Source organism: Pipra filicauda, unplaced genomic scaffold (genome assembly GCF_003945595.2).
Source record: "Pipra filicauda isolate LSUMZ 115617 unplaced genomic scaffold, ASM394559v2 scaffold31_size4109673_pilon, whole genome shotgun sequence".
Lineage (NCBI taxonomy): Eukaryota > Metazoa > Chordata > Aves > Passeriformes > Pipridae > Pipra > Pipra filicauda.
In genome coordinates this window covers 4,074,092-4,099,064 of record NW_024104443.1, presented here as the reverse complement: position 1 = coordinate 4,099,064, position 24,973 = coordinate 4,074,092, and the positions used below count along the sequence as shown (strand labels likewise).

The window sequence follows — 24,973 nt, the reverse complement described above, 5'->3', positions numbered from 1 at the left end:
GAGATTCATGAGTCACACGATCAGAGCAGTAAGAAGCTGCAGAGCTATAATGTGGTTCTGTAGTTTGGAAAGAAAGTGGAAAAGTGAGGTGTCTTGGAAAGAGAAGTTTAGTAATGAATGAGGATTTAAGAAAGGAATCATTGAAGGGCCGTTCAGCAGGGCCATGAAATCCTGAATGTGAAGAGAGTAACAGCTCGGGTACTACCCAAGTTTTTCAGTGAAAGGCAGGAATTGCCAATTTTGAAATAATAAATGTGGAGAAGTTGAAGCAAAATTGAGGCATAATCACCATTTAAGAAAACACCAGGAACACTGGGAGGACCTGCAAGAGAGGTGAGTGTAAGTCTGTACACGTGGCAGAGCTGTAGCTTGAAGCTGAGCAGTGGGAAGAGGTGAAGGTGCTCTGAGAACGGTGATTACTGCTAATGACAGCAGAGAAACTCAGGGAAAAATGTGGGGAAGGGATCCCTGGGTTTGGTAGGGATGTGGTAAGATTTTAATGAAATCCATTTCCCCTGATTTGAGAAAAATCAGGTGAGTCAGGAGCATTTCATGGCTGACTATCAAATGCTGTCAGCAAGGTTAACATTTTAAAAAAGGATATTTGTTCTCTCTAACAGGAGATAATTTTTAAGCCAAAGAACTTCACATCCTGGGTTACAGGTCCAGACTATGAACACAAATCTAGGATTATTGAGGGTTTGATCCTAAAGGCCTTGAAAAGGAAGGAGAATGTGTAAAGCTGACATGTCAGTGTGCACAATGACCCAAACTTTTTCATAAAGGCTTACTGGGCACTTGTGTGCTCCTATATGGAATCAACTCCATAGTTCCATTTTTACTTGTCGTTTCATTTTCCTGCCTTCCCTGAAGGTGTGCAGGGAACCACATCCAGTTGGGAATGACCAGGTAGATTTGGGTGGCATGAGAGAAGGGGCTTTCTGTTCTAGAAATTGCCCAAACCTATGACCGGCCTGGCTGAGAGTGGCCTCCAAAAATGTAGGAAAAAAAAAAAAAAGGAAAATGTATCAAGTGATTAGGACTTACTTTGTTAAAGAAAAAGGCTTTGGCCTACTACACAGTTATTTTAAGTCTGAAAAGGCAAACCATAGAAACGAGTGAGGTGTGGAAAGGCCTTTGTTAAGGATCAATTATGAAATGCTTTCTGTTTTGCACAAGGAACAAGATGCTGATTCTGCAGCTTAAGAGTGGAGCTTTGATTTCCGTGATCTGAGTCAAGTTCACACTCTGTGACTCTGGTTCAGGCCCAGATCCATAAAGGGGTTTAGGTGCTTAAAACATGACTTCACTGGGATTTACTCCCCTAAGCTGCTGAGCGCAGTCTCTGGAATTTGACATGCTCCTTTCCACACCCATGTTTGAATAACAGTCTGCTTTATGCCCAAACAGCTCTGTGCCCCCGAAGGATGGCACAGCTGCTGCCCTGCCTGTGCCGGCCTGCCCAGGGCTCGGCAGGGTGAGGGGGGCAGGGATGGGGCACACAGGACAGCAGGAATGGATGAGGGCACCCAGGGAGATGGGCAGGGATGGGGCACCCAGGGAGATGGGCAGGGATGGGGCACACAGGGAGATGGGCAGGGATGGGGCACACAGGACAGCAGGAATGGATGAGGGCACCCAGGACAGTAGGAATGGATGAGGGCACACAGAGGGAGATGGGCAGGGATGGGGCACACAGGACAGCAGGAATGGATGAGGGCACCCAGGGAGATGGGCAGGGATGGGGCACACAGGACAGTAGGAATGGATGAGGGCACACAGAGGGAGATGGGCAGGGATGGGGCACACAGGGAGATGGGCGGGGACGAAGGGATGAGGGCAGCCCCCCTGCCCTGGAGGTGCAGCGGGTGCCCGACGGCCCCGCCCGAGGCGGGTGCTGGGGCCGCCCCCGAGCGCTGCCCTGCAGGCCCGGCCGTGTCCGCCCCGGGGTAGCGATACCGGGAGGGGGCAGCGTTTGTAACCGAGCCCCGCACGAGCAGGGCCCGGCACAGACCGCGGCCCCTGCGCCGCGGACACCGCGTTCCCCCACACCGGGGGTACAACCCTGAGGGCTCCGCAGCCCCGGGGCCGCTGCGAACGCTGAGGGGGCCGAGGCAGGCGGGCGGCTGCGGCTGCGGCTCCAGCTCCGGCTCCAGCTCCAGCTCCAGCTCCAGCTCCTGCCGCCGCCTCGCCGCCTCGCCCCCTCACGGCCCCGCGGTCGCTCCTCCCTCCCGTCTGGCGGCCGAGGGGATCCCCCCGCGGAGGGAGGGAGGGAGTGAGGGGGCCGGGCCGGGCGGGGCGGGGCGGGGCGGCCGCAGGAGGCCGATCAGCCGCTATAAGAGCGGAAGCGGCGGCGGCAGCTCCGCTCCCTGTGCTTGGCCAGCCCGCCCTGCCCGGCCCATCCCGCCGACATGGCGCTGTCCGCAGACCCCCAGTTCAAGAAGCTGCTGGAGTGGCACAAGGCGAACGCCTCCAAGCTGGTCCTGCGGCAGCTCTTCGAGGCCGATAAGGATCGCTTCCAGAAATTCAGGTGAGGCCCGGGCGGTGCCGCATGCGAGGCCCGGGGCCGGGGAAGGGCCGGTCGGGGCCGGGGAAGGGCCGGTCGGGGCCGGGGAAGGGCCGGTCGGGGCCGGGGAAGGGCCGGTCGGGGCCGGGGAAGGGCCGGTCCCTGCCCGCCCTCGCCCCCCGCCGGGCTGTGCCGCGGGTCCGGGCCCCGCCGGGGTGGGAGCGGCGCGTCCTCCGGCCCCGCTCCGCCCGGGCGGGCAGTGGGCCCCGGGGGCCGGTGCCGCGGCCCCGCCCGCTGTGCCCGGAGCGGTGCCCGGGCGGCCGATGGCGGTGCGGTCCGGGCCGGTGGGCGGGGGGTGTTCCCGCAGCCCCGAGGGGCGGCCGCGCCGCCTGCCCTTGACTCATCCTTGCGGGCGGTACGTGCCGGGCAGCACAGCGCCCGCCGCTCGCACAGCCGCACTCCCGCCCGCGCCCGCTTAGTCACGACACGCTCCGCGACACGGCCGCCAGCCCTGCCCGGGCTGCGGGGCAGGGTCAGCCCTCCCGCCATCGCTCCTACAGAAGTGCGCTGCGGCGGTGATGGAGGAGGGGGTAACAAGTGGGAGCATCGTGATAACGTTCGGCGCCTTCATCTTGTGAAGGGGCACTCGCCGTGAGCGCTGGGGCCGTGCTGAGAAGGCACGTGTGCGGTCACACTGTGGCACTAGAGCAGCCGTATGAAGTGTAATGCTATGTAGATGCATCCCAGACCTGAATTTTAGAGTGAGCCTGGGTGATAAAATGACCCGCCGTTCTTGAGTGCTGCGCTAAGACTTGTTGCACGCATCAGGCTTTTCATTAGTGTCCTAAGTGAAGCGATTTTTTTTTCCCCTTTTGGTCTCCTTAGAAAGTTCTTAAATTGTAATTAAACAGTGCATGTGAAGTCCTGCATACCAATATACAAGAGCTAAGATGTCCTTTGCATTGATGGAAAAGGTATGCTAAATTTTTGGAGTATTGGCTTCATCTGGCTCTTCTAACAGTGATGATGTTACAACTTCTCATGCTGTTGAAGAAATTTGTCAGTATTATCTTATAGAAATCTACCAACTCTTCACTAATAGAGCTAGTTCTGGTTTCTCCAGGGTTTTCTTGGTGAAATGTTCTTTACCAGGGTTATCTATTTCAAATAGATTCCCAAATCCATGTCCCTTTGTACTTCCCATAAGTAGGGGAAACAGTTCAAGTGTTAAAGGTTTATGTCATCTCTTGTAATCCTTTCTTGTAATTATTTCAGTCCTGATAAACCTCCGTGTTCTAGACTAGGAGAACTTTCTTATGGCAAAGTACAGTTGCAGAGCTGATGGCCTGTGTTGGACAGGTTTGCTTGTGTACCAATGGCCACTCTGAGCCAGCCCAGCAGGATGAGGGTAGTTAACATCTCTTCAAAACCCAAGTAGCCTGGAGGTTTTGATCCTCTGCAGTTTGCACCTCTCTACTCATGTGCAATTAAGCTTTATGAATATATCTGTTAGCTCTGTAGGTATTATCATAAAATCACTGACTGTCTCTCTTCCTTTAGAAGGAAAAGAGAAACTTATACCCATGTGAAAGGGCTTCCTGATACTGGTTCTGGAGGAATTTCAGACTGGTGTGAATAACTTTTAATCTGAATATTGTATCTTTGAGCATAGGTATCTATTTAATGTTATTGTAAGAACCCTACACTCACTGATAGCGTCCTGCAGAATTTAGATAGAAGATCCTTTGGTCCTTTTTTCTACCTCATAACTCGTATATCCTATTTTCCTGATTAGGAGTGTAGTCACACCTGTAAGATACATCTTTGGCTTTCTTTGCTGCCCAAGGTGGGAAGGTATGGTCTGGTAGGAACAGGGGGTCTTAACAACGTGGGTTGTTCACTGGAAACTACTAGTTTTGAAGGGGTTAGAAGTGATATGATGCAGCCATCATAAAACTCAGCAGGTAATAGAGACCTGGCTGCTGATTAAGGTAGTGCTGATGCAAATAACTATTACAAGGTATAAAGGAATTACATTGGAATTGCACTCCTGCTGCTTGGCTTGTCCATGATGAAGGATCAGAAGGAGCCTCCCATCTAAATGGAAAACGTGGTGGGAGATAAAATCCCCGAGGTGCTGCAGGTGAGCTGCTGCTGAAGGGCTGCAGCACTGCGGGGTGCCCGTGGCTTACGTGCCAGGGCTCCTGTCCCCCTGGGCAGCACTGCCCTGAGCTGCTGCAGTGCAGAGGGCACAGCTGGGCAGAGAACACGGCTGAGCTGCTCGACATAAAGGGTGGGTCCCTTGGTGTAAGGGCCTAGCAGGGGATTACACTGGGGGCTGTGTGTTCCACCTGGTGCGTGGGAAGCTCGGTCTGGTGGCCATTGCTTTGTTTTTGCAGGAAATGTCTTGGGTGGCACCTTTCTGCAGTTGCTTCAAACGAGCAGTGACTTGAATCCAGCCACACTTCATGGGATATTTTGCCTTCTAGGTCTAGTGAGATTGAGTATTTTTTTTTTTAATTCATACAAGTAAAATAATGAATTGTAGATGTAAGATATGTCAGGTAAACAAATGTGAAATCTTGATCTTTTCTTTGGGGAGTAGAACACTGGGATAGACTATCATCTACAGTTTAATGTAGAAGGAGAATTTTAGGAGTTCTACTTCTCTAAACAGAAGAAATGTTATTAGACTAATGGCCTTGCTGTATCATTAGTGAAATGTGTTCAAGTCTGAGATGAGTCTGTAAATAAATTGCATCAGATTTTGAAGACTCGTTCTTATTTTTCCTCTGTACTGTATCAATGAATGGCAATTTTGGCAGGTGAGAAGTCACAGTCCTTCCCTTAGCCAGCCATATTCCAGGTATCCTTGTGCTGGATGGTCTGGATTTCAGGATTACTGTTTGCAACCCACTGAAGAGAAGGTGATTAACAGCACTGATACTGGTTTTCCCTGCTTGCCTGTGTTCTTGCTTATAAAAGAAACACGGCTCTAAGACTGTGCTTGAAGAGACCTTCCTTCCCTTAGTTAGTGCCTCCTGTATTTGAAGACCAAAAAGATGTTACTGTGCTTTTCCTGAAGTTAATAAAACCACTAAAATGTTTAGGCCTTGCTGTAATTCCTGTAACTCAGTTCAGCTCCATCCTTCCTCTGCAGAGTCTTGCCTGCTCTGTCACGTTATGTATGCTTGGAATAACAACTGTGCCATGGCTTGTCCCTGGGAAGGCTCTTTAGTGGTGACTAAAATAACAGTGCATGTTTCTGTGCTCAGGTATTGAGAAAGAAAAAGCAGGGGAGGCAATGACCAAGGCAGAAACACTGAGACTCGAGATGGCTGCAATCTCCTGTGGGGAGTGTGTGAGCAACAGGGAGAGCAAGATGTGCTTTTATAGAAGGGTGAATTGGTGACTGAACTCAGTTCCTCAGTTAGAATGAATGTACATATTTGGTTGGAAAATAGTGCAAAGCAGAAATGGGTAAAAACCCAGTGTTGTAAAGGACTAGAGGAACTGTAGAACTCACACAGACACAAGGATACAAACAGGCTCACTTGGTTTCTACTGGACTGCCATTTCTGTGTTTCATTTCAGATATGATATATATATTTATATATATATGTGCTTGTATTCTAAACTTTTAGGCTGTAGCTTGCAGATGATTAATTGAGTAATTTGGAGACTTCCACTGAGTCAGTGAGGACTGTGAGACTAAACCATGTGCAAATGGGGTTTAATTCTGCACAGTAGTCGACAGAATGTTTCTGTACATTAAGTTGTATAGATTTTTAAATTAGGCTGTCTCAAGTCTGTATGAAAGAATGACTGACTGTATTTTTAAAAGGATATGTAGGAAGACAGGTTAATTTTTCAGCAGCAGAAGATAGTGATAAGCTCCTTATTGATGAAACATTAGGAAAAAGCTAATTATTGCTGGGGAATGCTGGTGGCTCAGTGAGAACAGAATGTGATTGTCCAACTACACATCAAACAGACTTCATTGTATGTGGATTTTCACAAGCAGAAAGTGGACACTAATTCAGCGTGTTGAAAAACATGGTCTTCAATAAAAAGAACACACTGGTAAGTCATTTCTTGAAACTTGTTGGGCAGATTGGTCACTTACATCATCTTTACTAACTCTGTAATTAGGGTTCCCGTTGTGTAATATGTAGAGGAACCCTGTTCAGGAAGGTGCAATTAAACAGCCTGTTGGTTTTGACAGCTTGACTCTGAACACTGACCATGGGGATATCTTACTGGATTACTCCAAGAACCTCGTTACAGAAGACGTGATGAAAATGCTGATGGAACTGGTAACTATTTAAATGTTGCATTAATAAACCAAACAGCTTTTTAGAAAAGTGAAGTTTTGCCTGCAGCTCACTGTTCTTGCATGGCTTATGTTCATTAGCTCTGGCTCTGAGAGACTGTGGAAGTTAAAAGGCATCTGGGTACAAATCTTGGTGCTGTTCAGATTCTTGCATTGTCACCTAGCCCCAAGTTACAAGGCCATTTTTCAATGTGCAGAGCTGTTCCTTGTGCTCTCTGAACAGATGTTTGTCAGTATAAATTCCAGCTGGCATGTAGCTCTGTTATTGAGATCTGCAGTAAAAGAAGAGATTCCTATAAAATTGCAAGAGAAGGCCATGGCTTCTATACCTGCCATTGAAACAATATTTCATATGTCATGCAGTCTTACTTTTGAGATTCATTTGCAGTTGGATCTATTTTAAGAAAGAAGTCTGTATCACTAATTTCAATTCAGTAGGGTGTCCATATTTACAACCCTTCCTTCTGTAAGTGTTGGTTCAGCCAAAGGCTTAAATATATAGGACTCAGATTTTTAAAAAGGGAAGAATTAGCAAAGTAGCCATAGCAAAATTACTGTTGCTGCCCTTCAGTTTAAAAAAAATAAACTCTAAGCTGGTGCAAAGAATCATTAATGAATCCTGTGGCAGCGTGACAACATGAAACTGAGAAATTAATATGAATTCATTGCATCTTGGTCTTTCAGCACATGTTACTCTGTAACCTCTTGAGGAGACAAACAGAATAAAAATACTTGCTTTAAAATGGGAGAATCAGTTCTTTTATCTAGATTCTAGTGGGTCTTTTAATCTAATGTACTTTTTGTTTTACTGTCTTGTGTTAAATGCTCATAGTCTTTGATGTAGCAGGACTAGTAGTGCATGTTGACTTCCTGCTATTTTTAAGAGGAATCTGTACTTGCATTTCTCAGGCCAAGTCCAGGGGTGTGGAAGGGGCCAGAGAGCGCATGTTCAGCGGGGAGAAGATCAACTTCACTGAGGTAAAGCTATTTCTGTCCGTGGCCCTTTCCCCTCTAGTTGTGCCTGTGTATTATGGATGTTCATGCATCTGTGTGAGCAGAGTCTTGAAAAAACTTACTTTAATTGCTCCTTCGAAGTGCTGAGTGGCTGTAATGTTTGCTGCACTACTTACGGGAGAAATTTTTACAGCTCTTACTAAAAAAACAGAAGAAAATGTGTGTGAATAATGCTACCCAATCCTTCAATACATACCTTAAATTTTTAGAGATTTTGGTGGTATTTTTTTTCTTCTCTTCCCTCTTTTGTAGAGAGGAAGATGAGTTAGATCTTGCAAAGGGCATGGAGCAGAGTATTGCATTCCAGGTATCCCTTACGTGCTTTTGCCTAATGTCAGTGTTCATGAAGCTCAGTAAAGGGCCTACAGGGTGTGGGTGAGGATTGTGTAAGACTCTGCTTTGGGCTGTGGTGCTGCTTGGCTTTGGGTACATTTAACAGTCAAGACTATAAACAATCTTGGGAAATTTAGCCATTGTGTTTCAGTAAGAGGATGAGTACCTTCCTCTTTTTGGAGGCCTGAAGGTTGTAGTTGTGGTTAAATCTTCACTGAAACATATGGAAAGCCAGCTGTACTTTTTTTCTAATATAAAAAATAGGATGAAAACTAGAAACTCAACAGTATGGTGGGTTTTATTAATCTACCTTAAAAAATTAAAGGCTATTTAGTATGTTTGAGGCAAACTCACAGAAATCAATATTTCCTTTGACTTGGCTATTAACTGCTTTAGCTGTTGCACAAGCTGTTTGCTTGAAGTAACTCAGCAGTTGGACATTGTATTGTTAGTAAATGATTCATGTTTGTTAAAAGACACAGTCAGAAACAGATAAAGTTTCACTGGAGAAATGGTTCCTCTTCCTTCTGTATTAATGCCTTCAATTTACAGGTGTAACTAATGAAAAAAGTGGGAAAAGGAAGTAGGGAAAGAGGGTGAGAAATGTTAAATCTCTCAGGAGGGTTTTCTCAGATATTGCCCTTTGCCAGCCTCATGTAACACGAATTATGACAGGGTTAGCCCAGCTCTGACTGTACATTATGGAGTTCTTGTCATTGGCTATGTGAGAGCAGCTGAAATCTGCTCAGGATGATATGATTTTCCCAGAAAGCACTTAAACACAGTAGTAAACTGTTGCATTTGGTTTCTGCTGCTGCCTCCCTATTCTGCTGCTGTCTTGATAGCACTTAATGTATCAACTTCCTGCATAATGAGTCTAGTAACTTCTGTTTTCTTATCAGGGTGTTTCTTTCCAAGTCAGAAGTTGACTTAGGTTTGAATTTTTTTCTGTTTATATAGAAAATCCAATCAAGTTGGTTTGGCTCTGTAATGGGATTATGGACAATGTGAAATTGTGGTGAGACACTAAACAGCATCTGTCAAACAGTGGGACCGAACCAAAGGCAATAAGATATAAGGGAGCTGCTTAATGGCAAGAACTGACTTGTCCACTACTCTTGATCTGATTTAGAACATTTTTTAGATTTTTGTCTTAAGTATTTCAGACTTGTCTGTGTTTGGTGCTGCAGGCATTGGCTGTATGGTGTGTGCTGATGTGGAAGTTCTTTATAGTGCACCCAAGTGTGGCATTGCCAGGTGTTTGTCCCAGATGAGTTAAAACTTGCAGCTTGATATGGCACAAAGGAAGTGCTTTACAAGGTCACTCATCTGACCACTCCTCATGGGGACAGTCTTCACAGCCTGCATGATATTTGGGAAACACTTTGCTTAGCAGTAGATATCAGGTCAAATCTGACTCCTCTGAGTTAAGACAAAGCATCCTTCAAGCCTGGTAGTGAGCAGTATTTACCAATACTGTTGCATGGCTGAGTGCTGCAAAAAAATTGCCTCTGTTCACCCCAAATTTAAGTGGGTACACTTTAATTAGCAAGTGAAAGAGGCTTTTCGTATTGCAAGTCAATAACCACAAACTCAATGATTTTTGAGTTAGCATTTGGTATTTAAATCATAACTTGGCAGTTCATATTGTCTGTGTTGTCTTTGTCTTACAATGCCTCTCATTGTAGTGAGGAACAATGAGGTAGAGCAGACTAATTTTTTAATTTGTTCATTAGTATTGACTAACTCCTTCATTCTGGATTAAAGCTGTTAAGCTCTTCAACAGGCAAACCACAGGCCTGGTTTCAGTGCTTTGACTTGTGTGCAACTGTGGAGAATTAACATAATACAGTGCATGCTAAGGTTTTTTTTTCTCATAACACAACTACCACCTACTTATCTGGTGTGCAAATATTCAGGCAACATTTACTTGTGGGCAGTGGATAGATTAATGTGGCTATTGTATCCTTCTTTGTCAAATGTTTAAATTATTTGTCCTTTCCTATGTGAAATGGATTACTCAGGATAATTGAGAAAGTGCCAGAGAGAATAACTTTGGCTGCTTGTTATAATAGATTTTTTAGTATTGTCATCATTAAGAAGCAATTTCATTCTTGTCCATCTTAAGCGTGCCAAAATAAAGATCACTAAGTACTGACTATTGCTGAATTCTGAACCTCAATTTCTAAATGCTTTTAGGGGATTTTGAGGTTTTGTTTTTTCCAGGTAAACTATTGCTTTGCATATTCTGTGCTGTTGTGAGCCCTGTGCACTGACTGTGTGAAGTGAGAGGGTGATTCAGGTAGCTGGTGAGGTGTGTATGTACACACACTGAAAACACTGCCCTACTAATCCCGGTTAATCTAAAGGATTTGGAAGTCTTGGAGATCATACTGCCCTCTGGATGAGGCAGCTGAGGCCTTGGGTAGAACTTGGAAACAGCTTCACCTTGTTTTCCCTTGTTTCAGAACCGAGCTGTGCTTCACATTGCTCTGAGGAATCGCTCCAACAGGCCAATACTTGTGGATGGGAAGGATGTTGTTCCAGAAGTAAACAAAGTGTTGGACAAGATGAAACACTTCTGCCAGGTATGAAGTACCACCACAGCTTATTTGTCATCTTTGTTCCATATCCAGCCAGGTTCTTACGGGTGTGTTGTGAAGCACTGACTGTAGACTGGTTCACAGGAGTTGTTGGCCTCTTGTTTGAGGTTTACAATAGTTCTGGCTCAGGAGTGGAGTTGGAGCTGTTTTTATTGATTTACTCTTCTCTCTCTGTTCCCAGCTCATTTTTTCTTTAATGGGCTTTCTAGATCTTGCTCTTTCAGCAGTAATCTTGTGTTTACTTTGGAAGTCTTGTAAATCATTAAGTGCCATTCAAATGTCTCTTTATTTTTTGCTAATTTTTCAACGACTTGACTTCAAGTAGAAACTGCCTCTTAACATTTGTGTAAGATCAGGAGAGAGGTAGAGGCTCCCAGCTCAGTTGCAATTTCACTGTACTCTATTTACACAGTTTCTTAAAGATCTTCTGGTTTTAGGTCCAATTCCTTTGTGATTCTATTTTGTTTGCAGTAGAAGCTCCCTGAATAGTTTTAATGTATTTTAAACATGGCTGGAGGACCTGGACCTGCTTGGTTGCTGTTGTGGGTCTTACCCAGGTGGTAGTGACCAACCTTTAACCTATGCAAAATGAGCCTGGATTATGTCCAGTTCCTAAACCACAATAACTGCCACTAATTGGTCTGAATTTGGTGGTTTCTTCAAATACCGAGAGGATTGAATGGCTGTAGAAATTCACTGGTTTCTGCCCCGTAGAGCTTTTAGCTGGTTAAGGTTTTGGTAGTGCAAAACAAGAGTTTTCCCTGGTGCCACCCCCTTGATTGCTCGATGGTGTCAGTCACCACAGCCTGTGAATATCACTTTCCATGCAGGAGTACCTTCTCTGCAAAATAAACATCATGATAAGCAGTTTCCTTGAAAATATTAACAAAGATGCTTGTTTCAGTTGACTGACTTAGCAGGTGGGGGTTTAAGACTGTGGCAACATCATTTACAGGGTACAGGACTGTGTATATTAAAAATGGTTTTTCTGTTTGGAAAAATGAAAAGCTTAAACATCTGTAGGGAAGAAGAGCAACTCTCAGCATAACTAAGTGCTTTGTAGAAAAATTGCTTTAGAATTGGGGAGTTTACTTAGAAGGATTTATTATGCTAGAAAGATTACTTCTGTGTTTGGAAAAAATTTAATGCAGAGGTGATAGATGGGCAAAATTCAGTGCAGAGTTTGCTACTTAATGGTTGTAATTTTGTTTTAGAACTCTCAGAGAATCTTAAAGAACAAGAATAGAGCAGAAACTTGTACTGTGTGCTGTGAAGGTGCAGCCCAGAAATAAATCCTACTGCAAAGCATACATGCAGTAGAAAAACTTTTTGAATGTTTGATTTGCCAGTAAATCTCTATTTCAGTGGTTTTATTAATATTGGTGTCTTCCAGTTTAGTTAGTGAAGTCGATTTTAATAAAAGACGCTTGAAGAACTGCTTCAGGTTCAAATCTTTGTTGCAAAGAGTGTAATTCCCAAGATCTTTTCATTTTTATCTATATTTCTCTTGCCTTTGCCAACACTAAATGCTACAGCAGTCCACCCAGGAGGAGAGTTTGATCTTGCAGTGTGTTTTTAAATGTGTATTAGACTTGCAGCACTTAGTGAAGTGTAATCTCAGACATAAGCAAATGTCTGCCTAAGAAGATAGCTCTGAGTGGAGGCCTGAAGGTCCAGGAGCCTGAAAGTTGTCTCGGGAGACTTCTACAGCAATGCCTGCAAACACAGCCTATTGCCAGGGCTAGAATCACTGGCTTTAGTGTGTGTAACATCTCCTTGCAATGTTTCCTGCCTCAGAGAGTCCGCAGTGGGGAATGGAAAGGCTACTCTGGGAAGACAATCACTGACGTGGTCAACGTTGGCATCGGTGGCTCTGACTTGGTAAGCTCCTGACTTCTGTGCCCTGCACGTCTTTGTGTGGGTATGTGCCTACAGTGACAATAAAATCTGACTGTGGCTTCTGTCCAGGGTCCTCTGATGGTAACTGAAGCCCTGAAACCCTATTCCAAGGGAGGCCCTCGTGTCTGGTTTGTATCCAACATTGATGGGACTCATATAGCCAAAACCCTGGCTGAGCTCAAACCAGACACCACTCTCTTCATCATTGCATCAAAGGTACGTCTGATACAAGCACTGGGCTGTGACTTGCTCTACCTGTGAAGAATTCAATCAGAACAGAAGTCTGTCCACAGGGAGATCTAGATCAGGGACTTCTAACAGGGATTGTTTCTAAATGGGCCTGTTGGGATTCATTCTAAACTTGCAGTCCAGGCTTATGTTGCCACTGAAATACTTGGGGATTCATAAATCAAGAGCTGAAAATTACTTAACCTAAACCAGATACATGAGCAATTTCAGGTCGTCTGGGGTGTATTTCTCAATCAATGCAAGTTTAAGTTTTATTCACAACAGTTTGTTTGTGCTTCTCTGTGGGTGGAGTGTAGGATCCTATGTAGTTATTTCTTTGAAATTCCACATCTTGTCTCATTCCTAAAGGTCCTGTATGTTAAGTGTTCTGACTTTTTGCATTAGTGAATTGCATGTAGTTTAAGACTCTCCATTTTGTTTTAGGATAGTAACAAAATACCTTCACCTAAATCACTTAAATGCCAAGTTCCTTGAGCACTATAAATACTAAGCTGCTTTACTTAGTACCAGCAGACTGTCTTTACCTCTTTAAGGTGACACTTATTTCTGATTACAGACTGAATAACTGCCTTTAAGTCTTGCCTTGCTAATAACTGACTCTGTAACCATAATTGGCAGTTCCATCTTCCTCTGAGGAATGGTTCTGTCTGAGCAGAGGGAAGGGATGGAGGCAAACTCCGGAGTTAAGTAACTTGGGTTGCCTTCATTTGTAAAGCACAGTAGAACCTTTCTGCTGTTGAAGACAATCTGCAGCAAATGAACATGTGCAGTGCTGGCCTTGGTGCTCATTATCTAATCTTGGCAATGCTGCAGCTGAGCAACAACTTATGGAATAACAAGGAAACTGCACAAAGTAATACTAGTGGTTACTTGCAATAATTGAGTCCAGGGATCACGGTTCAAAGGCTTAGAAAACTGCCAGATTGAAAGAGTAACACTTCAGTTTCTGTTTGCCAGACTGTAGTTAGATAATTGGATACATTTGGAAGAGGATGAATGGCATTTTTTTTCCATAACAGGCTTGTGTTTCATAATGAAATGTTTCTGGAGATGGATGAGAGTAGGTTGAATCTAGTGTTCACCCTTAAAGCTAAATTTTGATGGCTGAGTAAATCAGAATGGTTGTAGATATTTGCAAAACTGCATGACTGAACTTCTGTGCACACTTCATGAAGCAGGAAAATGTTTTCCTCTAATCAGCAAAACAAAATTATGGATAGAATCTTAGCAGAAATGAGTGTTCCTCCATGAAAAAGTAGGAATTGAAGACAAGAGGACAGTCCAACTGGGTTATCCCATTTTGATGCTTAATTAGTTCCTTTTTAGTTGAGTGGTAAAAGTTTGTTTTTAGTAAAAGACTAAAGTAGAAAACTTAGTCTCAAAGTTTTGCAGAACAGTTAGAGGGGTGGGAAGGTAGGAAATGGGGAACAGTTGTTCCAGTTCCAGATACCTGCTAGTTTAAAACTAGGTGGGTAAATCTAGCAGCACTAGTGTTCACTGGATTAAAGAGCTTGCTTTTTTGTGCAGTCTGGCAGCAGCTGTGTGTTAGCACGTCTGGCTCTGGTTGTCTGGAACGTCTGATGCTTTAGCAACCTGAAGTTGTTTGTTTTAAGAAGTGTTTTACTCATCTCCTTGTTTTTGCTGTGCAGACTTTCACCACCCAAGAGACCATCACCAATGCAGAGACGGCCAAAGAGTGGTTCCTGCAAGCTGCTAAAGATGTAAGTGGGGCTGTTTAGGGGCACCTGACAATGCAGCAGCTTTGGGTTGTGTGGCTCCTCCCTGCTCCTTCTGTGTGCTTTGGAGCAGAGCCAGTGACTGCCCAAACATAAGCTCAGCAAATGCTGTACTTAGATCACTTCAGTGCTTTGTTGGTGACACACTGTTTGTCCAATCAAAGTGATAAACTCACTAGTTTTTCATTATAAATGGTTGTCATGCATTGTTCCCCCAAATCCTCCCTGCTAAGTAATAGAGTGCAGTGTTTGCCTTGGAGCTGGCCAGTACTGTGGTACAACTACTAATGTATGAAAATCCAGGAACACAGTGTCTGTGGCATTACCTTTTAATTCCTGGCAAATCCTTGAAAACTAGAAATGAAGCTATGGTTGGAGTGATACTCTGACATTTCTGTGGCAGATGGCTGTGCTATGAATAGAAACCATGTATTTGGCTCATGCTCTCCTATTTCTAACTCTTACAAGGAAAAAAGCAGATACTGCCTCTTCAGGTAATTAAGATAGTCTTTAACCTGTTCAGTCAGGGTAGCTGTACTTAGTTTGAAAGCTGGGCTTTGAAGTTCCTCATTACACTGCTGTTGCAGACAACTTTGTTCACCAGAACTGAAAGACCAAAGTCTAAATCTGGAGCTTGAGCTTTATCAGTAGTTCCAGTTGATCCTTTGACCCTGGCTGGAAGGGTTGTGCCTGTGCAGCCAACTCCATGTGCTGTGAAGTGCTGGTGGTGGTGTCCAGCTGATAACTGCTCTGAGGGAACTGGTGTGCTGCTCTCCAGAGGGACTGATGGGAATGGGATCTTTGGGCATGCTGCCAAATCCCACAGTCAGTGTGAATTACGTGATTTCAAGTTTGTAACACAAAAAAACCTGGTGATAATCAACAGTATTCTGTGTAAATGGTAGCAGATCAGCTTTATAATCAGAAATTAAAATAATTAATATTTTAGATCTAACTATATTTTTATCTTTATTAAGCCTTCAGCTGTGGCCAAGCATTTTGTTGCCTTGTCTACCAATGCTGTAAGTATAACCAGTCAAGTTTATTTTTTCTATGTACCTTTGAGATGGCCTCACTCGATAATCTAGTAAGGAAGGCTATCTTTTAAGATACTTGAATACCAAATTTTAGCATTCCTCTTGAGAGGAAGCCTTTTCTCTGCTGAAAGTAACTGAAACACTTCTAGAACATTGAACTTCCATTATAGAATGAATGTGTGCTTTTTCTGCTAGAGCTTTAAATCTGAAATCAAGAGCTTTTATACTTGAAATGACTTGTTATTAATGAGTGTTACCTGTAATTGCTTACGTATGTGTGAATGCAGTTATGTAAACAAATATTAGTCTAAACTCCAAGCGAGGGCTGAAGTGGCACAGGTAGTTTGAATAGTGCTCCTGATGAACGTGATGTACCCTGATGTGCTGTTCTATGCAAATGTATGAAGTGGAGAGACCAATTAGGGAAGAACTGTGCCATCATTGGCAGGCTGTCAGGTGCTGTGATGGGAAATTCATTTCTTCCATTAGGGTTCTGTTGTAAAGTGAATATCAGTCCAACTCTGAACTATATGGCCACTTACATTCATCAGAAAATGAATGTATGTCATTGATTTTTAATAGTGAATAATGATAGATATCTCTGGAAATGAAGATATATTTTTGTGATGGATGCTATGCACTTTTTAAAATAGAGGATGTAGTTGTGGAATTATGTATTTCATAAGTACCCAACTTGTGTTTGTTTGCTGCATATAAAGCTTTTTAATACTGCTGGTTTTACTTACGGTGTTCTTACATGCTTTTTTGGCTTTTTTGTTTTAGCCTAAAGTTAAAGACTTTGGAATTGACCCAGAGAACATGTTTGAGTTTTGGGATGTAAGTAAATGTCTAATGTTATGTGATAGATGTTAACTGTTAGCATTTTCTGAAGCAGGTAAAGTGATTCCAACTAGATGTCTGGAAACTGCCAAAGCACCTAAATTATAGTAGTTGTATTCAGTGCACTGAAACACCTGAAAACTCTTAACGAAAGGCACATTGGGAACGTGTCAGGCAAGCAAAACTCTTGGCCATGACATTAAAATCCTGCGGTCAGAGGTCTGCAGAGGAGCCTTCTGTGTTCTTGGCTGTCCAGTCAGCTGTGAAGTAACAGGAGCTCCAAATCTTGGCTTATTCCTCCATGCAAGCGGTTATTATAAGCTGTGACATTTGACTGTTGGTGTGTGCAGTGTATAAGCTAGGCCTATAAAGGTCAGACATCAGAAATGGGAGCCTACTTTGGTATTTTGTAGCAGATGCATCTTGAAAGTATACTGTCTTGTCATTATACTTAGAAACAAGTTGGTTTTCCTGACAAAGTAGGTTTTAAAGGTGCTGTCTGGAAGTGTCCTAGAGTGTTACCTTTCCCCAGCTAGGCTCAGAGTCTTGCTGAAGCAGGCTTTACCTAGAGAAGGGTGATATTATGAAAGCAGTTAATACAAGCTGCAAACTTAGGATTTGGACGTGAACCAGAATCAAGGGATCTGACTCAACACATATGATATAAACTGGACAAGTAGGATAACTTCAGACTTTCAAAAAATGCATACCCAAGGGGTAACCTTAGGGGGCTACCGTCAGGTGCAGGTTCCCTTGACTGTGCCATATAACGTGTAGTCAACTGTAACCAGAAAGAATATTGATTTTTGCTGATGTCTAAACACATGCTTCTGTTTTGTAATAGTTTGAATAAGTTTGAATGTCGAAGCTTTGCACTTGTCCATCTAAACCAATCTCTGTTTGCAGTGGGTTGGTGGCCGCTACTCTCTGTGGTCTGCCATTGGTCTCTCCATTGCCCTGCATATTGGTAGGTACTCCTGGGAGCTCACCCTGCCAAGAATTAGTCTGTTTGCTTCAGGAATATAACTGTGGAATGCTTTAATAATAGTGGATTGTGGATCAGGTTTGGGGTGAATATTATTTACCCAACCTACTCTGAGTAGTTGGATATTTGTGCTAAAAAAGTGTGTAATGCAGTGGAAATGTCAGTATTTTAGTACTGCAAATGCAGCTTTGGAAAGCACCCATATTTGGGTACAAATAATCAAATAGCTTCTCTTTAGTCACTTGCATAGCCCAAAGTGACTGATTTGTGTAAAGCCCTGTCAGTGGGGAAAATCAGACCTTGCAACTGCCATTCCTAAGCTTGGAGTGGGGTGTTTAGTACCTGTGAATATACACCCACTAAACACCAAAATCCTGTGTCTCCAGTTGTGCATATGAGCTGTGTTCAGTATTGTTAACTATCTCCTCCTCCCACTAATTCCTTGTGTTCCAGTACTTGCTCATCCCGGCTACAGAGCCTGGTGATTACATTTGTTCCCTCATCACTGCTTTCAAATATTTAAAGCCTGAAACTATCATGTCATTTGTTTTTCTAAAAAAAGCTAGAATTCCCTCTGACTGGGGTTAAAAGAATAACAGTGGGTTTGGTGGTTTTGGAATTATATGAATAGGAGTTGTCATGTGTAGAAAAACTTATGATAAGAGCAAAATAAACCAGTCAGGCAGTGACTGTTTTGTCTGCAATAACTGTTCATTGCTGCTGTCAGACAGATTTGGTGCTGACTGCTGACATGCTGGTCTATCTGCACTTCTTCCTTAGACCCTTCATCTCCCACAGCTGCCTTCTGACCATAGGTAGAGCTGCTGCTTTGATTGCCAAATACTTCACCTAATTCCTACAAAAGAATCAGGATTTCTGTCTTTGCAGGAAAGGAAGCTAAAGTTAGTTAAACTATTCCTGAATGAAAGCAAATAGAGGTTTAAATACCCTAATTATAAAGCAAAGAAAACTCAGGTGAATTGTTGAGAGAACAGGGAAGGGAAGGGGGGAGCCTTTTTCTTTGACAATCTTATTAGAGCTGTTTCTCCTCAGACTGACATGCAAATCCCTGTTTTGAAATACCAGCCTTGCCCTGTTTTCTTGGGGGATATCTGTCCCACTGAGGCTGTGAAGTGACTAAATGTTCAAACTTGATGAAAACTATATAGCCTTAAAGCAGGCTCTGTATTAAATGCCTCTGTTTTCCTTCTAGTTGTTCATTCTGTCTGAATGGGGATTTTAGGCAAAGGTTTTTTGAATTATGTTTCATGAAGTTGGACTTCCTCTGAAGTCCAGGCTTAAAGCATAAGTAAATGCCTGGCTTAGGGAATGCAAATGTCAGGAGAAGTCAAAGTACCCTTTAAATTAAGTACAAAATTACAGCGATTAGTAGTTGGGAGTCTTGCTGCACACAGGGAATCAAAACTTTTACAATTGTCTCTATAAGAAAAATCAAGTTTGAGTTGTAATAGTAAATACAAACTGACTCTTTTCATTGTTAGGTTTTGACAACTTTGAGAATCTGCTTGCAGGAGCCCACTGGATGGTGAGTGTGGAATCCCTGTTCCAGATTTGTTCCTCTTTAAGAGTTGTTAGTAAGGTAACTGAGGGCAGGGTGGTTTCTAAGGTTCAGCCCCTTAGGTCCTCTCAGTGCTCCTAAAACAACAGTGCTTGAGAAGCTCTCCCTGAATCAAAGCAACAATCAAAACAGTATAAGAGTTGGGCGGGGCGACACTTGCTTTATCAGAAGTGTTAGTTTTCCCTTGTGTCCTGCAGGATAACCACTTCCACACGGCCCCCCTGGAGAAGAACGCGCCTGTTCTGTTGGCCATGCTGGGGGTGTGGTACATCAACTGCTACGGCTGCGAGACCCACGCCCTGCTGCCCTACGACCAGTACATGCACCGCTTCGCCGCCTACTTCCAGCAGGTGGGCAGTGCTCCAGAGGAACACGGGGGCAAGCCTCTGTCCTGCCTCTAGGACCTGACTGCATGTGCTGGTTACAACTACAGCCCCTTAAATTCATGTACTCGATGGCCTGAAGAGACTGATGCCAAGATTGATATCAGCTTATTTGCTCGGTTACTTTAAAGATGTTTTCCACATACCTCCATTGCCTTGGTGTCCATAAATTAAGCAACTGTATCCCTGATACTTGGAAAATTTCTCTAGTGAAGCGGTGTTCATAATAGCTGAAGTATGTGTGGAAACTTGCTCTGCTACTGAGTGATACCAGCCTTCCCTTCTTTTAGGGTGACATGGAGTCTAATGGCAAGTACATCACCAAGAAGGGCTCTCGTGTGGACTACAACACTGGCCCCATAGTGTGGGGGGAGCCTGGCACCAATGGGCAGCATGCTTTTTACCAGCTCATCCACCAAGGTAAGCTGACACCAGGCAGTGCTGCATCCTGGAATTAAATTCTGAATGGCTGCAAAGCTGCAGGAGTCTGCAGAGTCACCACTGGTTTGGAGGTTGGCTCTTACCTAACCTAGCCTTGCATTGCTGTGAGGCTCTTAATTAGTGGCTTTTGGAGGCTACAAGGTGCAGGTTTTACCTACAATAAGGAGGGTTAAATAAAGCTGAAACTACTGAGCTGTGTTGTTACTTTCCCCTGCTGTTAATAACAAAAAAGCTCTTTTATAGAACTTTTAGAAGTGACTGAATCTGCCAGTAACTCTGCAAATGGGGTGAGAATTGAAGATTTTTCTAGGACTTTCCTGTTGCAGGGTTATTAACCTGGCTTTTCTTCCAGGAACTCGCATGATTCCCTGTGATTTTCTGATCCCAGTCCAGACTCAGCACCCCATCAGGAATGGCTTGCATCACAAGGTAAGTTCTTTGTCAGGGCACCCATATTTCTTATGGCTGAAGGCATTGAAGCTTATTTGGTACTGCAGTGTGCAATATTTCTAAATGTCCCTTTTAAACTCTCCACGTGGACTCTGTCAACATTCACAATAGATCTGAAAATATCTAAATCATAATTGCATATGATCTGTAATAGGTAATACAGTGGTGTGTTTGTTCTTGAAGAAATTACAGCCACAGTTCTTGAGGCAGCTCAGTGGTGTGTCCTGTGGGCCAACTGAAGCTGGAAAGAGTTGAGCAATTAAGTATTTGGAGGGAAAATTCTTTGTAGGAGTTGCAAGGAGTGTAATTCTTGCCGAGTAGGAAGAAATAAACTCAGATGTGATGTGACAGCATCTCTGAGGAAGTTTTCAAGTCTTAAACTCTACTAGGATAAAAATTCATCAGTGTAATAGCATGGTTGGGGTCGTGGCTTCTACAAAGATGTTTTTAACCTGTAAAATTTTTAGTTTAATGTATTGTCTAACTGAGGATTTCCACTGAACTAAGGATTTTATTGAACTTCCATAGGTGGAAACACGTACAGGTCTACCACTTAATACATCCTTCAGAAAAAGCATGTTTCCTCACTAAATTTTAGTCTCATCATGATTTCAGATTACTCAATTGGAATGGCACTTGTAATAGTAATTTTTGGTCAAGTAACACCTAGTACAGTGGAAGTTTGAGTATGACTTTGCAAAGGAAGGGGAGTAAAGGTTTCATTTGACTGTAGATACAGTAAGAGTTTATCTTCGGTGTAAACACACGTGAATTTGCAGGCTAACATTAGAGAGGGAATAGGAAACTAGAAACTTGCACTGCCTTGGTAGGGATTGGTACGTGAGATGCTGTGGGGATTTTCCTGCCTACAGATGAGTAAGTGCACCTTAGTTGGTTAGCTGTGACTAATCTTTGCACCTGGATTTCCATAGCATGGAATAAAAGCATAGACTACAGTGGGTGAAAGGGCTGGGTGAGGTCCTGGCTCCTCTGTTCTCAGTGGGAGATTCGCTGCCAGTTTTGGCAGGGGCAGGATTCTGCAAAGCTTGTCCTGGTTGTCTTTGGATGCAGTACTTTTTAAAACAGTAATTAAGTCTCCTGGCACTCTGAAGTAAAAAGCAATAGTGGGCATCATGCAGCTAAAACTGCTACAGTGTTAACAAGACTTGTAAGTCCAGACTGGGTCTTGGTATGGAGTGGAGCACCAGGTACCACTGTTCCAGCTGAGGGAATGGGAACCTGAGCTGTGTTTGTGTGCCCCTGCTAGATCCTGCTGGCCAACTTCCTGGCTCAGACGGAGGCCTTGATGAAAGGCAAGACTGCGGAGGAGGCTCGGAAGGAGCTGCAGGGGGCCGGGCTGAGCGGGGAGGCTCTGGAGAAGCTCCTTCCCCACAAGGTACCTGGGCCCTGCCCCGTGGGCTCTCCTGCTGTGGGGGCACTGCAGCAGCCAGCAGGGGTGGCACAGGGGGCACCTCGGCAGGGCACTCAGAGCAGGTACAAGGAGCACTTGTGCTAAAGCTCCCTGTTCTGGAGCCTTTTGGGACATTTCAGGAGGGGTGAGCTACCTCAGCACTGCCCCTGGGATATTGCCTTGTTTTACTTCTTGTAGCCCACAGCAGCCAGCAGTGCTGCTCAGAGAGAAGTTTGCTGTTGAGTTTGTAATAATAACACATGGAAGTGATACAATTTTCTGCCTGAAGGTGGTAGTCCTCAGAGCTTTCAGGACTTTGGGTTTACTGCTAATGCAAATAGTTCAGTGAGGGCTGGGAGAAAAATATAAGTGATATAAGTTTTACAATATATTAGATGACAATGTAACTCTTGTTTTGAAAGGTCTTTGAGGGAAATCGACCAACCAATTCCATCATGTTTACAAAACTCAACCCGTTCACTCTGGGAGCCATCATTGGTGAGTAAATAGGTCTCTCATCTGCCAATGTTTATTAAGACTTTCTGATCCAGTTTATTGATAAATCTTTCTGCTTACAGCCATGTATGAGCACAAGATATTTGTTCAAGGAGTTGTCTGGGATATTAACAGTTATGACCAGTGGGGGTAAGTTTCCTTGTTCTGTTACTTGCATATTTATTGACTGTGATATTTCTTAATCTATCCTGACTTAGAGAAAAGACAATAAAAAAAGTGTCATACTTGGAGCAATTATTATAGGATAGTTTTAAGGGAAAACGTTTTCTGGGGATAAGTCACTGTGTGTCCTTACTCAGTCGTGCACAGTGACTTTGTAGATACAATTTTAGCTAAGGACCTGTGCTTAGTTGGATTTAGAAGAACACTATGAAGCAGAAAAGGGGCAGTAATGAGGAAGGTAGTCAAGCAGGCTTAACACATGCTCTGAGAATTAGAAAGGAAAAATATTTTCCCTTATAGAAAGTGAAAAAGAGTTATTTTACCTCTAGAAACATTTAGTAGGCAGTTTGAATAGCATGTTAAGCCAAAGACTGACCACCTCTGAGTTTTCCTATATGGAGAGACAAGAACATTCCTGGCAGAGGTCTGTGTCTGTGACTGAGGGTTGTGGAGCTCCATGTGCACAACAGCATCTTTGAGGAGTTTGTCATTGGAATGGACAAACTCCTCACAATGGAAGATTTAATCAGGAGCTAATCAGATTGTTTTTAATCTACAGTAATAGGAACTGTACAACATACCATATGAAGGCTTAGGTACAGGGAAAAAGGTAAGATTTTTTCAGGTGCAGCCTGCCTATGCTGTGAGGGCTTATTTTGAAGAGCACACTTGCTCTACAGGTGTAGAATATCAGTTTACACTAAGCTGTCTCCTTAAAGGCTGAAGGGTAGCCTTTGTACGTGTGTTCTTAGAGCTATGTTCCTTAAAATACTGTAGTATAACCTGAGAAGGGAAGACTGGCTAGTATGAGCTGTACTGCTATAAACTCTGAAACCAGGAGTGGGATAGGAGTAATTACAGCTTATACTGCCACACATGAAAATCTAGAATGGCATCCAAAACTATGGAATGTGGGGACACTGTAGGACCAGCCTAGTTTCTTACAGCAGTTGGACTATCCCAGGTTCTTATCCTGTGAGGCTGTAACTCCTGGATAGCCCTCTGTAGTGCTGGGGATGCTTCCAGGCCTGCAACTCAGCTGCTGTTTATTGTCTTGGTGCCATAAATTGGTGTGGTGAGCAGTGTCATGGTCAGCAGTGAACAGGAGCGAGAGAGCACTGGGGCAGGCTGCATAACACACGTGAATACTGAGGGGAAAGGACTCTGCTCAACTTCAGAAACAAAACTTTCTCTTTAGACATCCTGTAATTTGAGCTGTTTGTTCAGCTAAGCAGCTGTGAGAACTCCAGTTGTTTCAGAATGGCACTAAGTTAAATACTTTCTCAGTAATTTGTGAGGGGAAAAGCATCATAGTGTTCACTGGGAAATTACTTTTACCAGCATCTATTTTTAATGTAAATGGCTTATAGTAAATACTCTAAGTTGTTAGCACTAATGTCTTTCTGTTTTTCAATTCACTAATGTTTTTCTTTCTTCTGCTGCTTTTATAAATGCAGAGTTGAGCTTGGAAAACAACTTGCCAAGAAAATTGAGCCTGAACTGGAGTCAGATGCTCCAGTGACATCTCATGATAGCTCAACAAATGGGCTCATCAACTTCATCAAGAAACACAGAGCCTGAAAGGAAATACTTGGAGGACATCGCCAATCTCACCACGGAATACCCAAATCTGTTGTAGTTGTGCTTTTTTAGCCACTTCCAACAAAAATAGCACTTTACAGATGTAGCTTCTTCACTTGTTGCAGTTAATCTTGTTGCGTCAAGTGTTACAAATGGAAACTAGTTTTGTGAAACCCTGAGATTGTCTAGTTGCTTTCTATTTTTGTGGCTGTTAATCTGTAAAGTGCAGCTGGTATATTCCTCAATTCTTGCCCCTCAAGTTCCTTAAAGATGATCACCTACTGATATTAGAAAATAAAAGGTATGATGGATGAGTAAAACTTCTTCACTCTTTATCCTTAAAGTGCAGCCCTAGTAACATTTGCCTCCCTCACTGTGTAAGGTTCTCTGAAGCCAAGTAAACTAACTTCTCTCTCTTTGGACTGGTTTTGCTGTAAGCTGGAAACTAGAATGTGTTCAAACAATCAAATCTACAGCTGTAGGTTGTTCAGGTTACACATTTCATGCATTTGAGCAAGATAGATTTATTTTTTTTTCCGAAAGCTGCTGTGAAAATGAAAGTTTACTGATGTTTGGTAGAATTTTTCATGTTTTGTCTGTAAGCTATGTGGACAGCTATCCAAAAAAGAAGAAAACTGGAGCGACTGATACCAGTTTTCCAGAGTTTGTGAAGCAAAAGGTTGGGATCACTTGTGGAAGAAATGTATTTTTGGTATCCTAGAGGGGCAATTTCACATTCTTAAATCAGCATCACTGTCCAACAACAACAAAAAAAAATAGAGAAACCTGTTTGTCAACGAGTTGTTTATCCTCTTTTGTCCTCTACTACTGTTAACCCCTCTTTGCTAGTGGACTGGCATGCTCTGGCTATTGTTCTGTAACACCTTTAATAAAGGTAAGACACAAGCATTGAAA

General features: G+C 43.5%; 1 protein-coding gene across 1 annotated transcript; it reads left to right on the top strand.

Moving 5' to 3' along the window:
* The first annotated feature begins 2,267 nt into the window (after positions 1–2,267).
* Positions 2,268–24,973, top strand: GPI (glucose-6-phosphate isomerase). Its single transcript, XM_027732003.2, has 18 exons — positions 2,268–2,530; positions 6,732–6,822; positions 7,749–7,817; positions 10,655–10,774; positions 12,587–12,670; positions 12,758–12,904; positions 14,587–14,658; positions 15,651–15,695; positions 16,494–16,547; positions 17,457–17,517; positions 19,038–19,081; positions 19,312–19,464; positions 19,788–19,917; positions 20,291–20,367; positions 21,656–21,784; positions 22,222–22,297; positions 22,378–22,444; positions 23,935–24,973. The coding sequence occupies exons 1-18, from the start codon at positions 2,412–2,414 to the stop codon at positions 24,056–24,058; spliced, it is 1,662 nt and encodes a 553-aa protein (XP_027587804.1). The 5' UTR covers positions 2,268–2,411; the 3' UTR covers positions 24,059–24,973.

Excerpts from the sequence above, each read along its gene's own strand:
- GPI (XM_027732003.2), top strand. The coding sequence starts at position 2,412 with ATGGCGCTGTCCGCAGACCCCCAGTTCAAGAAGCTGCTGGAGTGGCAC. Across the intron at positions 6,823-7,748 it reads TGAAAATGCTGATGGAACTG|GCCAAGTCCAGGGGTGTGGA; the intron begins GTAACTATTTAA and ends TGCATTTCTCAG. Across the intron at positions 7,818-10,654 it reads AGAAGATCAACTTCACTGAG|AACCGAGCTGTGCTTCACAT; the intron begins GTAAAGCTATTT and ends CCCTTGTTTCAG.